This window comes from Rhincodon typus, chromosome 26 (genome assembly GCF_021869965.1).
Source record: "Rhincodon typus isolate 14 chromosome 26, sRhiTyp1.1, whole genome shotgun sequence".
NCBI lineage: Eukaryota > Metazoa > Chordata > Chondrichthyes > Orectolobiformes > Rhincodontidae > Rhincodon > Rhincodon typus.
The window spans coordinates 40,946,148-40,965,269 of NC_063357.1; the positions used below are offsets into that span (position 1 = coordinate 40,946,148).

Consider the following 19,122-nt stretch of genomic DNA (forward strand, 5'->3'; position numbering starts at 1 on the left):
GAGAATTCCACAGCCTAATGATGTTCTAAGAGGAAGAAGGCCTCTTAATCTCTGATTTTAAATAAAAATGCTTATTCTTAAATTACATCTCCTCGTTCCCATCAACCCTCCAAGAGGAAACAATCCTTCCAGTATCCACCCCACACGATCTGATATATTTCAGTAAGATGATCTGACAGTTCCAGGATGCTATACTCTTGTGTTTCCTATTGAGCGTTTGCTGACTTAACATGTTCTTCGCTAATGTTCTGTTGACAGGCGACCCAAGAAGGATGTGGTGATAAAGCCAGCGCAAACCCCAGAGGCTCAAGAAGAGAAGACCTTGAAAAAAAAGAAAGGCTTTCTCCCAGAGACCAAAAAACGGAAGAACTGGAAAAAGAAGAAAGGCATGCCTCAGGAGAAGGCGCAGGAGGGAGAGAGAGATTCTGTGGGAAAGCCTGAGGAGGTTCCAAAGTCTGAGAAGGTTGTAAAGACTGCAGGGGCAGGTCAGGCGAAAAAACAAAACAAGAGGAAGAGAATTCCAGAGAAAGGGCCGTCAGGAAACTCGTTGGAGAAGTCGGGTACGCCATCCAAAAAGGCCAAGCTGAACCGAGCGCAAGTGGGCAAACGGGCAACCACGAAACAAAAAAAGCAAGAAGCTGGAGCAATGGAGTGATCACTGGGTTGTACAGGCATGCCAGGGAATCCTGGCTGGTTTAAATCCTGGCTTTCCAGGATTCCAGAGTGCTCAAGAACCTGGAATACACTATGGTCATGAGTGAACTCAGTCATGGAAGTTTGGGACTTCTTTTTGTTTTAAAACGTTGCCAATGGCCAATGTCTAAATGGTTAGACTGTTAAATCATGCAAGTAACTCAGTTATTTGGGTTGAATTGTTTGAGTCCGAAAAGTGGAATCTAACCCTTAATGTGCTTTACACAACTTTTAGACGATCCCCTCTAATAAAAATAAATTCTTGAAATGTACCTGCTTTTTATTGGTACCTGTTATTTTTATAAGGGCCTCACTGCCTGTGAGATCATGTCTGATATAAAATTTGTCTCATGTGTGAGGGCCATGAACTATGTTTATATTCCTCCCACCCCCCAAAAAAAAAGTTTTGTTCTTGTTGGACTTTAAAATAAAAACAGTCATCTGTTCCTCTGTTCTCCATGTGTTTTCAGTAAAGGCCAGTGGTGTTAAGGAACACAAACAAGTACATGGAATTGAGACATGGATCAGCCTTAATTGAGGATGGCACAAGGGTCTGAATAGCTTATTCCAATGCAACATTCATGCAGGCATGAACCACCACCTCCTGTTCATATGGAAAAAGCTTGAGGGAATAAATGGCTAACTCTTTTCCTGTGTGACAGACTAGAGGGGCTGAATGGCCTCCCGTTTATAGGTACGTGCAGTTGTCCTAAGCCCCAGACAGCTGTTCTGTTGCCACATGAAACGGTAAAGCTGGTTGGGGTCAATTCTATTCCCATCCCAGGTACAGGGTACAAAATGGGGTCAGTCTGATTCTGTACAGAGAGCCGTTTGCTTCTGGCTTACAATCGCCCCTATAAATTTTTGTCGAGCAAAGGTATTAAGGGACATGGGCCAAAGGCAGATATATGGAGTTAGGCCAAAGATCAACCATTTGATTGTTAAGCAGGTTCAAGGAGCTAAATTGTCTACTCCTGTTCCTATGATTAATGGACTCTTCAGAAGCTCAAAGAGGTCTGAGTTTCAGATATTGCATTCTTGCTGGTTCAGAAATGATCCGCTTGGGGTTTGAATGAAGAAAAGGATCTGAACCACGCTATGAATAGTAGGTTCTGTATATATTACAGAGTTTAGTCCTGGCAACCAGGAATCCACAAATTACGTGGTTCAATTGCAATGACTTGACCTTTCACACCATTGCTGTCAGAAATAATGAGATGGCTCAGTGGTTCACACTGCTGCCTCCACAGCATCATGGACTCGGATTCGATTCCACTCTCTCACACTGTCTATACATTTTCCCAGTGTCTGCAAGAGTTTTCTCTCACAGTCCAAAGATATGCAGGTTAGGTGGATTGGCCATGGGAATTTGCCCATAGTGTCCAGGGATGTGCAAGTTAGGTGGATAAGCCATGGAATTGCAGAGTTACAGGTATAGGATGGGGGAGTGGGTCTGGTTGGGATGCTCTTCAGAGGGTCACTGCAGAATCGATGGGCCAAATGCACTGTAGAGATTCTATAAAACAGGGTATTCATGCTGCTAGTCTTTTCATCACTGCCCATATGAACCTTATTGACTTGAAATGATGGTGGATTTAATTAACACCCAGCTTTTTGGGGGAAATATGTAGCCAAAATTGAAATAGTCTTTAAACAACGTCCAAAAAAAATTTGCTGAAGAATGTAGAGTTTAATTCTATCTTTAAATCCAGAGGAGGGAGCAAGTTCTGGATTACAGGCTGTAGTGCCAATGGGCAGTGATATGGGCCAGTAATGTCATTTGTCTTTTGGCTCTGAAACATCAGCAATGGCTGGTCTTGGCACAGCACGTGTGTGTATGCACTGATATCCACACAGCGCCTTAAAAAAACAAATACGCCTGACACATTATGTTATAAAACCCTGAGGCAGCGCAGAGGTAAAAATGTCTAGTGGCACTTTAGGCATCTATCCCCCACTGTCATTGACCAGAGATAGGCCCCTGAATCCCATGACCTGCTGTATGTTGAATTAAGTGGTTGAGGCAACTTACAATACCATAAAAGCAGGCCATTCTGCTCCAATCTGTTGATTTTTATATTTCCCCAGAAGCCACCTCCTACCTCACTTTATCCAATTGTATTGGCATATCTGGGGAGACAATGGCAGTAATGTCACTGGACTAGTAAACCCAAGGCTAATACTGAGGGGCACGAGTTCAAATCCCACACTGGCAACTAGTAGGATTTACAATCAATAAAATTGAATCTGAATTGGAAACTAAGCTCTGGGATGGACTGTTGTTAAGACTTGTCTGATTCATGAATGTCCTTCAGGAAAAGAAATCTCCCATCATTACCTGGTCTGGCCTACATGTGACTCCAAACCCACAGCAGTGTGGGTCATTTTGCAATGGGCCAGTGAGCCACTCCATCCAAGGCAAATTAGTGATGGACCTTGCCAGCAAAGCCTACATCCCACGAAATAATATATTTTTTAAAATCCTATTGTTCTTTATCTATGTTGGCCTTCAGTTTCACACCTGATAGGTTTTATCAAAAGATGCAGGAGTAGGCCATTCAGCCCTTCATTTTAGATATGATGCCATTGGGGATGCTGCAATTGTGTGTCAAACCAGGTCTGAGCCTGAGTATACAGATTCCACTCTGCATTAATTGCCTTGAGATACTGCACCCGTATCTTCTTCTAGATGGCAATCTATTGCCTACAGATCAGGCCATCACAAAACTGCCTGATTTCCACACTACAGCATGTCCTTTCTGTGCAGTGGTGTGGATGGAACATGTCCAAGTGACCAGAGCTGGAGCAAACACATTCACAAGATGTGGGTATCATTGGCTGGGCCAGCATTTGTTGCCTGTCCCTAGTTGCCCTCGAGAAAGTGGTGATGAGCTGCTGTCTCGACTTGCTGTGGTCCATGTGTTGTGGCAACATGTTGTTTACATGCATGTTATGCTCTGGCACAACAGATAGTGTTGGTAGAGTCTCCGATGATGGTGGAATGACATAGCTGACCAGGGCATGCACAATCTTGTTTCAGACACTGGAGCTTTCTGCATTATGGTGGGTGTCCAACCTCTCTCGGTTTATCTTCCCATCAACAGTTTGAGCTGACACTTCCCCTCACCATTCTTTTCTGACTCCTTCAGCCTGCCATTAGCCTGTGTTGGAACGATTTGCATGTTGATACTCAACCTGTTACAGCCTCGTTCCAAACACACTTGCCTTGACCTTCGAACCGGGAGCCTGTACCACAAAATCTCAAGAGGGTAGATAGCTGGGAACATTGGCACCAGACTGGTCTACTGGGCTAAGCCTTGACTGCCTAAATAAATTGCTATTTTCAGGACTTTAAGCAGTTTATTGTTGATACATAAATCAGCACAACAACAGGCTGAAAGCAGCAATATTTCTAGAAAAGTCATAGAACCCCTACAGTGTGGAAGCAGGCTGTTTGGCCCATCAAGTCCACACTAACGCCCCTAAAAGAGTATCCAACAGAACACACTCCATCCCTGTAGCCTACATTTCCCATGGCAAACCCACCTAACCTACACATCCTTGGACACTATGGGCAATCTGGCATGGACAATCCACCTAACCTGTACATCTTTGGACTGTGGAAGGAAACTGGAGCACCCGGAGGAAACCCTCATAGCCACAGGGAGAATGTGCAAACCCCACACAGACAGTCACCCAAGGCCAGAATTGAACCTAGGTCCCTGGCTCTGTGAGGCAGCAGTGCTAACCACTGTGTCACCCCTATCTATCATATGTTCATTATAGGAAAAGTTCTTAAAGTGTTTTAAATGGGTCTGTATGTTGAGAACAGTAAGTAGCATACTAATTGTGTTTGTTGTCTGTGTTCATCCCAAGAACTGGATACATGCCTAAGTCTCAATGCCATTGGTGTTTGGCACCTTCTCCCTATCTCTTACCAAAAGACTGAAGTATGTACTGCATTCCTTTCTCACCTCTGAAGTTATGTGGTGTAAATCCCTGACTGACTCTAAGATGCACTTTGTCATCTTGCTATAGTAAGAACATTGAGCGTAGTTGGCCATCAGTTACCATTGGACAGTGCTCTGAGCAAGTATCAAATTATCAGTGTTCACAGCGCAATAACATATCCAAAAATCAATTGTAGACCAGGACAGAGGGGAGGGAGTAACCTGACATTGTACAGACAGTTAGGGAAGCTGAGTGTTTTGTTAAATATTCTGCCAGCTGGTGAGGATCTGAAAGTGGTGGGAAGGTCACTGACCCTGAAATCACCAGGATCTAGAGGGGGATCATGAGAGAACGTTTCCCTTTAATGGAGAGGCTAGAGCTAGGAACACAGTTCAAGAGTATGAGGCTTCCCTTTTAAGACCAAGGCGAAAATGCGTTTTTCCTCTGAAGTCTGTTAGTCGATGGAATTCAGTTTCCCAGAAATCAGTGGAAGCCGTGGCATTGTATTTATTCAAGGCTGAGTTTGATAGATTTTTACCAGAGAAGGGAATTGAGGGCTTATGTGGGGGCAGATGGGAATATGGTGTTGAGGTTGCAATCCAATCCACCAAGGTCTTATTGAATGGCAGCACAGCCTGAATGGCCTACTGCTGCTCCTTCATCCTGTGTTGCTTATATGTTAAAGGTGGGGCTGTTCAAAACACCAATGGAGGTCTCACCATCAAAAAATGCAGCTTGTGAAGGGTCATATGAAGGCCTTGTGAAGGGCTAGTTGAAATGCAGAGTGATGCCAACAGTGTGATTCCCATGCTGGCTGAGGTTACCATGAAGGACTCTCCTCAACCTCTTCCCTTGCCCGAGGTATCGTGACCCTCAGGTTAAACTACCACCAGTCATCTCTCTCTAATGACACAGCAGCCCTGTGGTCCAGTAGGACTGTGGCGACTTTAGTTTTACTTACTTGTTTGTGTATCTTAAAAGGCAGCAAATCCAGCCTCAACCATTGTCTGGGACCTCCTGGTCACTCATTGTGGAGTATCCCAGATCAAAGGGCAGTGTAAATAATTCATCTGATCTGGCTGCAATCCATTTCTATTTTTGGAAAAGCATTCATCCTGTCTGGATAGACACTTCCTGATGCCCTCTTGGTGTGGTGCCAAGTTAGCCAGAGCTACAAAGGAATTCTTTTTAAGTGAGGTCAGTTTATCATAGATGTTTTTGAGGTGGGACATGAGGCTACACCTAACGAGATTTAAGTCGAAAGGTGGAGGATGGGCGTGAGGGTTGAGTGCCCAATACATCTAAATATGATTCAAAATGAACACTTGGCCCCATATGCTTATTGAGATCCTTGTTAGTATAATTTGTGAATGCCTTTGTGGGCTTAACAGGTCTTCATTATGTCTCATTGTTCAACCTTTTTATTTGAGTAATGTAGTTTGATGTTGGAATTAAGGTACTCTGTCTCGAACTGAATTGTACATTCGGTCTCTAATTATCTTGAGCGAAGTTCCAAAGCAAGAATCTTGCAGAAAGGCTATTCAGCCCATCATTCTTTTAGAGAGTGGCCCAACTTAGTCCCACCCCCCCTGCACTGCTTCACTCCCTCAATAGCCCTGTATGTTTCTTCCCTTCTAGTTCCTTTTTGAATGGGACCATTAGATTTGCTTCCAGGCACTAATTTCCAGGTCATGGTTTGTTTTAAAACAAAGCTGCATTTTGAACAGTTCTAATAAATCCCATCTTTGAAGAGACTCTGTTGGAGAGCACAACCCATAACCTGTCATGTTGTTGGAAACAGCTTGAGTGACTGGAGCTGTGTCCAGGTTACCACGCTCGGGCAGTAAGGTTAAGCCTGCTCCCCATATTAAACATCAGCTTTTGGTAATGGGAGCTCTGCTGTTTTAATCTGGCTGGAAGAGTTTGACCTTAATGCAGACCTTGAGTCTGAAGTTGCCTCTAATTTAAACGCCAGTGCCAGTTAAGGCTACTGCCAGTTTTGTTTGATAAGAAGGACCTCCCTTGAAGTAAGAAGCTTACTGACGGGATCTGCGTGCCTTTGGTAATCCTGCATTCATACTGTTTAAAACTTATGTCTATCCTATTTCCTGTAATTGTAGTAAAGCTACTCGCTTGACTGTAAGTTGTACAATGCAGGGTTATGAGGACTGACTCAGTCACTGGTGTTCCACACATTCTACCTGTACTAAGGGTTCGATAACCTAAATATTTGATTGAAGTGCAGAACAATACCCAATACCAATAGTGTAGGAGAGTAGCAGCATGATCGTACCCTGCCAAGTAGCATTGCTGGTGACTTTCCTGAATACAACACAGTGGACCCAGGTCCCATCATTACTGAAGGGTATTTGGTGATTGTAGAAGAAAGAAATTGGTTCCCTAAAACATGTAAGCAACAAGAACTGAATGACCCATGTAGGTGTGATCTGGCCAGAGGCTCCTATAAGTAACTTCCCAGCATAGAGCACAATGAATCTTTCACTATTGACAGTGAAAGATCATTGCAATCTGCCTCATGTAGAATTGACAGTGACTGCCTAATCAGTAATTATAACTACATGTTACTGTGGTTGAATAATGAGTGTGAATTACTGTTTACTTTTCTTCCTTCTCAAAGCGTCAGCTGTGGCTCAGTTGGTAGTATTCTTGAGTCAAATGCTTATAGGATCAAGTATTCCCAAATCTGAGCATACAGAGTCCAAGCTGACACTTCAGTATCCTACTGAGGGAGCACTGCACTGCTGGCAATCTTCCATGTTAGTCTGTGGCTCTATCTATCCTCTAGAGGGATAGAAAACATCCCCTGAAACTATCTTGATGAAGCACATGCGAGTGCTGGCCTATATTTAATCCTGAACCAATATCAGAAAAGCAGATACCTGGTCGTTATCACGCTGCTGTTTGTGGGAATCACTGTGTGCATTCTGGCTGCGTTTCCTACAACAGTGATGACACTTTCAGGTACTTCATTGGCTTTGAAGCACTTTGGGATATCTGGTCATGAAAAGTGCTGTTTTAATGCAAGTCTGCCTTCCTAATGAAGTGCTCACTCCCCATGTTCCAAACACTCATTCTACTGAAGGTAGGAACAAATTCACTGCTACAGCAATGCAGCCCGACCCAACCACTACCTTATGTTGTAATTTGAACTACAGTAGGAGATTTGGTTTGATGAGATATGATGGGAGAGGTCATTTTTTTGGGGACTGGGAGACTGCTAATCTGTGATTGGAGAGTTGGGTTGTTTGGGAGAGTTCTGATTGGAGTTAGTTTGTTTAGGAGGGTGGTTGTGATTGGGGAGTTGGTTTGGGAGAGGGGAGGGCTACGGTTAGATAGTTAGTTTATCTATGAAGAGGAGAGCGGAGATTGGAGAATTGGTTTGTTTGGGAGAGAGGAGAGCTGTGATTGGATATAACACAGTGTGGAGGTGGAGGAACACAGCCGGCCAGGCAGCATCAGAGGAGAAGGAAAGCTGATGTTTCGGGTTGGGACCCTTCTTCAGAACTTTCCTGCTCCTCTGATACTGCCTGGCCTGCTGTGTTCCTCCAGCTCCACACTGTGTTATCTCTGACTCCAGCATCAGCAGTTCTTACTATCTCCCTGTGATTGGATAGTTGGTTTATCTAGGAAGAGGAGAGCGATGTTTGGAGAATTGCTTTGTTTGGGACAGGGGAGAGCTGCAATCTGAGACTGTTGAGGGTGATGTGCTTCTACAGCCCCAATGTGTTCCAGTACTGTATCCTACTGATCTAGGATCTCAAACCTCAAGCTGCTCCTCACTTTCCCAAGTCTGTTATCAATCGACAGGCTTTGAAAACCAAAATCTGGAATTGGCTCTCAACATTAATTCCTACGGTATCAACTCTTCAAAGTTGCTCATGAGTAACTGACACATTTTGCAAAAGTTGACAGCACAAACTGTGAAGTGCGCTTGGAAAAGAAAATATACAATTCCTAAATAATGGTGCGGTCTGGGTGGAGTCCTATACAGAATATGAAATAACGAAACACTGCATTCAAATAGTTTATTAATTTACATGATTTATAGATACATTTGAGCCATATTCTTGTGTATAATTTATATACTTTGCCTTTAAACAATAAAATATATCTGGAATAATCAGATAAAATAGATTTTTTTTAGAAAAAAGTTCTTGTTTGACAAGAAATCACAGACACTTGAACAGTGCGGATGGAATTTATACAGGAACAAATGCATATTACGCAGAAAAAAGGTTCAACACACAATCAACCATCGTATATGGTTCAATTATTGAGAATATCAGGCAGCAGCAAATGGGAGTTTTGAAGGAGAGGGAAAAGACTGTTATACTTCCAGTGAACAAACCATTTTTGGCATCTGATAGTACATTTAACTTTCAAACTGGTTAATTCTGTATGTAGAAAGCTTGAGTATTGCAATGATAACTGTGGGATGGAAAGCCACCTGTTGTTAATAATTTCAATTACTCACATCACACTGTATAAAATCATAGCCCACAACTTGAAATTGGACTTTAATCTGAAACTTCCTTTAATGGTACTGGCTGTCTGACTGGTTTAGCTCAGTGTTGTCCATCACGTTAGCCACTAATTGCAATTTTATAGTGTAATTATTGGTTAGATGATCTCTCAGGCACTGAGCCCACCAATGAACCTTTGGCTTTTTTGTATATTTGTTTGGAAACTGTCAGTTTTTTTTTGAGTTGAGATGTAAGCAAATATTCACGTGAAATGCTTTTCTTTGTTCAGTGTACAGCATTTTCTACCACAACTGGGGCATGGGGCTGAAACACTGGGCCATGGCAGTTTCTGTGGTTCAAAGTTTGTGTTGGACAGCACCAGTTTTAATAATGGCACCTACTCAATATTTTCCTGCATCTTTTATCAGTTGTTAGGCCATTGTGATATGAATTTTTAAGTAGCTTCTGAAACTGTTGATTGACTGTCACACCCTGTAATCTATCAACTTATCCCAGCTGCCAAGTATTCCTCAGCTTCAGGAACCTTCAGTTACCTGCTTATCCGAATAACCTATAATATAATCTGTTTTTCAAAAGTTGCACATTCTGTAGAAGGCCCGAGGCAAAACTCGATGCAAGTTATATGTCACCCACCTTCCATTCATATTAAATAAAATCACTTTTGGCTCTTTGAGTGCAAGTGATGGATTCACCGGTGCCTTCTCCCTAGTCAGCAAGTGACTGGATTCTACTCACTTCAATACCCTAGAATTATCTGATATATTTTGAGAATTAAGCTTTCAACAAGTGTTGGGCAAAATTTGGTCTCTATTGCCTTTGGTGGATGATTTTAACTTAAGCTCCTGGCATTGATGAACAAGACTCACGACAGTAACAGCCGAGTGGCTTCACAGGTTACATTCGTTTTATATTCATTCCTAGGATGTGGGGGTCACTGGCTGGAGCAGCATTTCTTGGCCATCCCTAGTTGCCCTGGAGAAGGTGGTAGTGAGCTGCCTTCTTCAGCCACTGCAGTCCGTGTGCTGTGGGTGACCCACATCACCCTGAGGGAAGAAATTGCATGATTTTGACTCAGCAAAAGTGAAGGAACGGTGATATATTTCCAAGTCAGGATGGTGAGTGGCTTGGAACTTGCCAGTGGTGGTGTTCCCCTGTATCTGCTGCCCTTGTCCTTCCAGATGATAAAGGTTATGAGTTTAGAAGATGCTATTATGGTTCATTAAGAAGGTGGGCAGAGTTTCAAGGAGATCTGGGATAAATGTTGCCAAGAGGACCTTTTTATAAATTGTCCTGGTGGACTCTCACATCTGCCACTTTTTAATTTTACTGCTGTTGCTATGGTAACGCCATGAGGTGACTCAATGTGTAAAAGTACATGGGAAAGAGTACAACAAGGTTTGCCTAGCAGTTAACACCCAGTCTATGAGAAACAGCAGCGATTCACGTGACTAGTACATTCCAGAGAGGCCAGTTTCTCCGGTAAGTTATTTTAGTGACCTGCTTCTGCATGCAAATCGTTTCTGGATGTTACAGTTGGTGGCCGCATACCTGTGGTGCACACCTGTACATGCCTAAACTACCTGGGAATCTTCAAATAAACATCCAAGTCCATGGGGATGGTGGGAAACGTTTCACAGGAGACACTTGTGGAAGGAAGAAATGAGAGGCAACTAGGGAAGTTTTTTAAAAAAAGACAGCTGCTAAATCACATGGCAGTAAAGTGGCACTCCAATGCAATTCTGTCTTCAGCTGATAGATTAGCACAGTGGCTCAGTGGTTAGCACTGCTGCCTCACAGCGCCAGGGATCTGGGTTTGATTCCAGCCTCGGGCAACTGTCTGTGTGGAGTTTGTACGTTCTCCCCGTGTCTGTGCGGGTTTCCTCCAGGTGCCCCAGTTTCCTCCCACAGTCAAAGGTATGCAGGTTAGGTGGATTGGCCATATTAAATAGTCTACAGGCTGTGTAGATTAGGTGCATTAGCCATGGGAAATGCAGGGTTACAAGTGGGGGAATGGGTCTGGGTGGGATGCTCTTTGGAGGGTTGATGTGGACTTGTTGGGTTGAATGAACTGTCTCCACACTAGGGATTCTATGAGGAGGGAACTATTCAGCCCATCATGTCCACACCACCTCTCAAAGTATTATAATTTTCAGCCAATGTCCTGCACCCTGGGCAATTATTTAAAATAAAAACAGTGGCCTCTTGAATGCCTTAATTGAACCGGCTCCACCAGGTTTCCACCCCAACTACTCGCTGTGTGAGAACCGGGGAGGGGGGGGGTGCTTTCTCGGGGAAATAGATTGCAAATGGGGAATTTGATAGATATTTGCCTGGGCAAAGAGGCTTTGTGGCGGACATGAAGAGGGAATTGTTGAGAGATGCACAAGTCAGTTTCTGTTGTGGATCCATCGCTTGCAATTTAAGAGAGTGGGTTGAGGACTGGCTTGAAATGACTTACCGGACCCATCTTGAAGAATAACAAGGAAGTAGATGGGGCCAAGTTTGTTGCTGTGTCCAAAGGGAGATGACACAACTGAGTGCCGCATATCACTTTTCCATTCCCCAGTCCTTGACCTTTTCACATTGGCGTCAGTGTGATTTAAGGTTAGAAAGTAGGTGCAGAAGGAAAGAGTTTAGGATTGCTTTGAGCATCTTCACTTCAGGGGATTTTTAGTGCATATCCATAAGCCAGTGGTTACTTTGCTATTTGCATATCACTGACATGAGTACAAAAAGAAATTACAATCCAATACAGCTTAAAGGTGAAATTCAATTCACTAGTTAATATATATATTGCTAATACCGCCTCAAAACATAACAGGAAAGCAGCATCCTACTATAGAAGAGCTCAAAGTGCTCTCTCTCATTTAAGGGCAATATCTCCACGTTGACTGTTTCCTATGTAGTTGTCTCGGGTGAGGAGATTTCACCATTATTCCAACTAGGCTTTAGTCACATCCAAGTGATGATTCCAAACCACAGGCATTAAACGAAAAAGGGATAATATCCAATGTCTCAGAAGCTGCTCGCACCCTGGTGTGGATCAAACCCATCCCCCAACGTTGCCAAATCAGAGGTTGGAGCATTCTCTTTGGTTGGAGCTGGGCATGTTGGCTCCAACCACTGAGGTCAGCCCTTGACACACAACCCAGTGGAGGGGGGAGTCAAAAAAATACACAGAAACCAACACGGATTGTTAAGACTTTGCTCTTACGCAGGGATTTCCACAAGGAGAAGGGAATTGAGAGTCGTGTCTGGCTGGTGGAGAGGTTCCATACAGTTGAGCGCCTTTTCGAAGTTGTGCCGTTCCCTTGGGAGATTCCTCACGTCCCCCCCAGTGGTTGGAAGGTCCAGTCACACGGTGATGAGAAACCGTATGGCCATTTGAAGGCAAAAAGTTGTCAATTTGTGAGGCATTTTGACCCGCTCCGTCCATAACTCTTAGGAAGAAAGAAAGCAAGAGAGGTGAGTTCAGCCTTGCGGAAGTCACATAAATAGAGAGAGAGGTCATACTGACAGGGTGAGATAAATTAAGGTGAGAAGGGAAACTTATGTGAATAATAACAACTGATAGGGGCCCTTTAGGCAGTAGGTGTTACAAAAATGATTATATTTCTCAGAAACAAACATTTTTCAACAATGGGCCATGCTTTAGGCATCTGTAGCTCTGTATCTTTTCTAGAGCAATGATATCAAAACTGTCCATCTACGGAGTCCCAGGAACTGGTGTTTCCAAAAAAACCAAGACATTAATCCGGGAATGTGACTGGAGGAAATGGATCTCCAGAGACATTGGTTATTTAAAATAACTCATCTTGATGTCCTACAATTGATAGGTTAACTATAGTTCTCAAGGCTATTCTGCTACTTGCTGAGCCAACATATTTCATCTCATTCCATACTCCTGCTACAACCAAATATATCGTGGACTACTTAATCACCTCAGGGAACATTCTGCACAAATACTGCCTGATAACCAAAGGCAAAATTGTGCAGTATTTATTCATTATTTTTTATAGAAACATGCAGCAACAAAGGAGGCCATTTAGCCCAACTCCCTGGTTCTGCTGACAATCTGGCTGGTGCCTGGAGCTCAGCAAGTTCCCAGTGGTTATCTCCCTTCAGTACAGTCTCTCTGATCTCTAACACTGTTAAAGGGATCCGGTTTAGGTCAGAGGCTAGGAACGGAATGAACCTCGGTTGCAGGCTTTGTAACATAAGCCAAGAACACGGAGATTGCACTGTGGCAAAGGTGGGCTGGCCAGATGTTTGATGGAAGGAACTTTCTGAGTGGAGTGTGTGTAATTGAGAAAACATCTCCTGTGTAAAACGCACTGAACTTTCTAGGCTCTTCAATTCTCTCGGCTGAGCTTGTACTATCAATCACACTATATCACTCTGAATATCTTTCCTGAAAGATCAGGCCACAGTGACACTGAACTCCAACGCAGAACACATCACAGCACCGAGCTGCTCAGATTGAGACAGAGCTGTCTCCTATGTGTCTTCCTGCTGCACTCCCTCTGTCCTCACCCAGTGATAAATCTCTACTCTGGTCGCTGCCTTGGAAACATGTTTCCTGTGAATCTAACTCCGCAACCTCCTCATCAAAGCAAGTTATTAAATCAAAGGAAACGGGCACAAATCACATCTCAGGCAGCACTCCAGAGTTCTGGTGTTTTTCACAACTTTGCATTTCATTAGAAAGCCCAGTTTGATGATAGGGTGGATCAGATTATTTGTTTGCTTACCTTGCTCAAACTTTCACAGAAACCAGCTTCATCTCTTCCAACCTGCAGAGAAAGGAAACACATTTGTGAGATCAAGGAGCAGAAGCAAAAGAGTTGTCTGGGAACGGGACCGTTTTAGAATGGTATCCGTAGGCACCTAACTGGATTGGAGTTATATTGCAGTAAATTGGAGTAAATGCAGCGCTGCACTGTCACTCGGAGGCATCCCATCTTATCCTTCACTGGGATCACACAGTGTCAGTACAGCTCACACTTTCAATTGGCTTATCTGAACTGTACTCCCACACATTGGTCTTCCACTGTTAGTGACTCTCTCTCATTAACAACCAAGAAGGATCCTATGAACAGAAAGCTACTGAGGAATAATGTGTGGTCTGGGGTAGGTTTCCAGCTAGTTATGTTTACGAATGGTTCAGCCACAGACAAACCTAAAAATCATCAATCTCTACATATCTGTCATTCCATCTCATTTAGAATTTCACAGCACAGAGACACAGAAGCCAATCATCTCCAACATACTTGTACTTCCTCCTTGCAAAAACAACTCACTAAATCCCACAGCCCTGTTCATTTGGCATTTATTTGAATATTCATAAGAACTTAGAATGTTTCTTTTTATTTGGTCGTGGGATGTGGGCATTGCTGGCTGGGCCAACATTTATGGCCCAACTCCCACTGGCCTTTAGAAGGTGGTAGTAAGCTTTCGGCTTGACCCAATGCAGAACTGTGGGCTAGGAATAGCCACAGTGCTATGAGGAAGGGATTTACTGAATTTGGACCCAGTAATAGTGAAGGCACGCTGATATAGTTCTAGGTCAGGATAGCTGTGCACAGGCAGAGGCCAGGAGACAAAAAGGACTGCAGATGCTGGAAGCCAGAGTCTATAGGTGTGAGGCTGGAAAAGCACAGCAGGTCAGACACCCTTTGAAGGGTTTTGGACCCAAACATTAACTTTCCTGCTCCTCAGATACCGTCTGACCTGGTATGCTTTTCCAGCCTCACACCTATGGACACAGACAGAGGCCACTCAGCTTATCATTTCCATGCTAGCTCTCTGCACAATCAACTCAGCTAGTCCCATTTACTCGCCCTTTTTCAGTAGTCCTGCAATCTTTCTCTGTCCTGGTGTCGACACTTTTGAAGGCCAGGATTGAACCTGCCTCCCCCACACTGTCAGACAGTACATTCCAGACCCTAACCACGCGATGAACCTGCCTCCCCCACACTCTCAAACAGTACATTCCAGACCCTGACCACTCAGGTGAACCTGTCTCAAAGTCTATCACTATCCTCCTCACAGTTCGTAAGCCTCCCAGTTTTCTACCACCTGCAAGTTTTGAAATTGAGTCCCATTCACCCAAATCTCAGTCAATAATACAGACCAGAAGGAAGGAATCGTCCTTGGAGCGATGCCTGGGGTAACCCACTGTCTGCCTTCCTTCAGTCTGATCGACAATCATTCACCACTGCTCTCTCTTTCCTGTCACTCAGCCAACTTGATATCCAGGCTGCCTTTATTCCTTCTTTTCCATAGACTTCACCTGTGCAGTTAAGCCCAGTGACACTGTACCAAACACCTTTAGAAGTCGATGTACATCTCAACAAGCCTCATCGTGTGAAATCATCAAAAAACCTACCACGAAAAGCATTCACAACTGACTTTTGATCCATTTGCCAATTCTCTTCAAAAACTGAAAGAACTGCAGATGCTGTAAATCAGGAACAAAACAGAAGTTGCTGGAAAAGCTGAGCAGGTGTGGCAGCATCTGTGAAGAGAAATCAGAGTTAATGTTTTGGGTCCAGTGACCCTTCATCGGAACGAGGTTCTGAGGAAGGGTCACCCGACCCGAAATGTTAACTCTGATTTCTCTTCACAGATGCTGCCAGACCTGCTGAGCTTTTCCAGCAACTTCTCTTTTTCTGCCAATTCTTTTCAATTTGTTGACAATGGGACAGTTTCTCTCTCCCTAGCTGTACACAAGGACAGGTCAATGAAATTGGCATGTTAGTGTCAATCTCCTTCAAATTGTGGACAATGTAACTCCGATAATATCTGGGCCCAACAAAAAAAAAAACTAGTTCAAAGATGTTGCTGTATTTTATGAGAGATAGTTAAAGTTACAGAATGAGATGAGTCTATTATATCTAACAGCTAGCAACTCCTCAAGGTGATGGGACGAGCGCACGCAATACTGGGGGAACTCAGTAGGTATGACAGTCCTCAAACTAATGGAGTGGACTCTGGATGGCAAGATTCAACAGTAACTCTTGAAAGGAAAATAACTTAAACAGGAAGAATCTTAAGGGCTAAAATATATCTTTGATCTTCCAAGGCACTGGAGATCCCACAAATGTATGGGATAAAAGTGGCACTAGAAGCAGGATAAAGAAGGAGTTTCTGCTTGTTATCCTGGGGACGCTAACAAATTGGCACCAGTAGTAAATGGCTGATACTGAGGAAAAGCAAGTCCTAGGTCACCCAAAAGTGCAGCAACTTTCTTTGCTGAAGAAGCCAGTTTTAGCAGGCCATGTCTCCTCTACCTAATTCTTATCAGTGACGCACGCGTTAGGAAAAATTGACACAACATTTGATGCCAGTCCCTTTCCGATTGTAATTAAATGAATGATTATACCCTCAAGCACCCGCCAACTGATTGTGATAAATCCTGGCTACGTCCTGAAGCCCTACAGAATCAGGGCGAAGCAGCAGTATAGCCCAGAGGTATATGTTCACCCTTTCGTCTGAACCTTATATGACACTGAGGGAGTAACATTAAACTCAGACCCGCAACCCCCTCCACCCACTTAGATGCATGTAAGTAACATTACATTGATAATTAGAGAAAATCTGGGGGATTTTTGTCTGGTGTTTGAGTCAAACCCATCGAACTGGATCATTTGATCATTACCGCAGTGATGTTTCTGAGACCTTGCGTGTGGAATTGTCTCTGTATTCACCACAGTGTTCACGCTGCACAGTATTTTGGGATGGACTGAGGTTATTACAGAAAGGTAATAAATCTTCCTGAAGCAATAAAATGTCAGTGCCGGCTTTGCATTGCTAAAACTGTCTCCCCTAACCCTAGAAAGTCCCATTGAAAATGATTAACTCATACCACTGTGGGGATGAAGAAACAATTAACTTAATCCTAATGTTATCAGTTATTGTATCATCTTAGTTACATCGCAGTTTCAGCATCACTGTAATTAAGTGTCAATTTGGGTATAATTACGTCGTAACCCTTGGAATTTAAATGTTGCTAAGACATCATAACCTACACCTGGAGCGCATTGGCAACAAAGTGTGTTACTGTCATTATGTGCCCTAGCTAGTCTTGGCCTGGTTACAGATCATCAGACCATAGATGCCAGGGTCAGCATGGCCTGAAATTACAAGCTAATTGATCTTTGTTTCTCAAGCCAAGCTTTTAAAAGATTTCATTTTTTTTATGTGAATCAAACAGATTCCAGTGCTGGACAGGATGAATAGAGTGTTGACAGATTTGAGGAGATCAGGAAATGATTGCTTCTTGATCTATAGGATCAAGTGCAAGAACTTGAGGAAAGAGAGCAGGAGAATCATTTTCACACACAGGCTGTAGATTGCGATAGAGGCAGAGACCATTGCGATAAGCAGGTGAAGGAAAGAGTGAATGAATATGGAATGAGGGAGGATGACTAACTTTTCTGAAAACTGGTTCAGCTGAACGGGATGGATTATAGATGCTGGTCCACACCCACAAACCGTGAAACAATTGGAACCTTGATGTGACCCCTGTGTTTTAGTTTGTATGTTACAGTCAACCTCAATCTGCTTCTTGTACTACAGTGCAACGTGGTCATCAACTGGGCAACCCCTAACGCGAAGCTTGTTTCGATTTTCAGTTCTGAACAAGAGTCACACTGGACTTGAAATGTTCTCTCTCTCTCTCTCTCCACCGATGCTATCAGAGCTGCTGAGTTTCTCCAGCATTCCTTTCAGGTTTCCAACACCCGCACCATTTTGTTTTTCTTCTCATTTCATTCATGGCCTACCTGGACGATTAAAGCCAATGGCTGGTACCCACACTGAGCTGTGACTAAGGGACTGAACCTGCAACCTACTTAAGTGCCCCATGTATGGCATCTCATCCTGGCATTGAAGGATCAGTGGGGTTGGGGGGAGATTGAGGGGAGCTTGGCATCTATCAGGGTACTCAAACGCACTATCAGCTGTGACTCAAAAGTTTCCAGATCAGAATTCAGCCATTCTTTGACAGAAAACACCTTTCCTGAAGAGCCTCAAAGCTGCAGTCTGGCTACATGAAAACAAACACTTCCCCAACAACCATTGTTGCTCCCTTATCTGCAGTAGGCTTCACAATAGCCTTCTTGACTCATTGTGTCAACTCTTCCTGTCATTGCAAAATGCAAATTATGTTTTTTAGGAAACGTCAACATTCCAGAGATTTCTGAAGGTCTCGTCTGACTGAAACATTTGTCACCCAGACCTCAGAAACAATAAAAATGCCATCGTTCTTCGTCAGGAAGTTCACTTAATTTGTTTTGCAAACTCGGGTCTTTTCATCGACTTGCCAGGAATAATCGGCAGTGTTTTTGTTGTCAAAAAGGAAAGAACCTCGCAGGGTTTATGTATTACCTCAGCTGGAAACCTGCCCTTGCTTTGTTGGGTCTTGCTGTCAAAAGTTTTAGACAATATCTATGCTTTATCCTTTCCAGTTCTCAGAGAAAACAAGTTCAGACTGTAGAACATAAGGTGTAGGAACAAGAGTAGGCCATTCGGCCCATCAAGCCTAATCCACCATTCAATGAGGTCATGGCTGACCTGGTGATCGTCAATTCCACTTTCTCTTTCTCTATAACCATTGGTTCCCTTAATGATTAAAAATCTGTCTCTCTCTCAGCTTTGAGTCCACTTAACAGCACAGCTTCAACAGCCTTCTGTAGTAAAGGATTTCACAGATTCATTCTCATCTCTGTCCATTGTCGATTGTCGGAAAACCCATCCGTTTCACAAATGTCCTTTACGGAAGGAAACTGCCATCCTTACCTGGTCTGGCCTACATGGGACCCCAGACCCACAGCATTGTGGTTGACTCTGAACTGCCTTCTGGGAAATTAGGGATGGGCAATAAATGCTGCCTAGCCAGTGACTCCATCATCCCCCGAATGAATAAAGAAAAATGTGCCACCCCTCATTCTGAGATTGTGCCATCTCACTA

General features: G+C 43.6%; 2 protein-coding genes across 3 annotated transcripts in view; one reads left to right on the forward strand and one right to left on the reverse strand.

Annotated features, from left to right (window-relative positions):
• Nucleotides 1-1,139, forward strand: part of mybbp1a (MYB binding protein (P160) 1a) — an 89,539-nt gene extending 88,400 nt beyond the window's left edge. Inside the window, exon 27 of the mRNA XM_048612397.1 lies at nucleotides 259-1,139. Within this exon, the coding sequence (XP_048468354.1) occupies nucleotides 259-655 (397 nt within the window). The 3' untranslated portion in view covers nucleotides 656-1,139. The remainder of the gene's footprint in view (nucleotides 1-258) is intronic.
• A 9,696-nt stretch (nucleotides 1,140-10,835) lies between these two features.
• LOC109911325 (spinster homolog 2 (Drosophila)) overlaps nucleotides 10,836-19,122 on the reverse strand; it is a 93,949-nt gene continuing 85,662 nt past the window's right edge. For both annotated transcript variants that reach the window (XM_048612832.1, XM_048612833.1), the window contains exons 12-13: nucleotides 13,901-13,942; nucleotides 10,836-12,589 (exon numbers count right to left, since the gene is read on the reverse strand). In XM_048612832.1, the coding sequence (XP_048468789.1) occupies nucleotides 13,906-13,942 (37 nt within the window). In that variant the 3' untranslated portion in view covers nucleotides 10,836-12,589; nucleotides 13,901-13,905. The remainder of the gene's footprint in view (nucleotides 12,590-13,900; nucleotides 13,943-19,122) is intronic.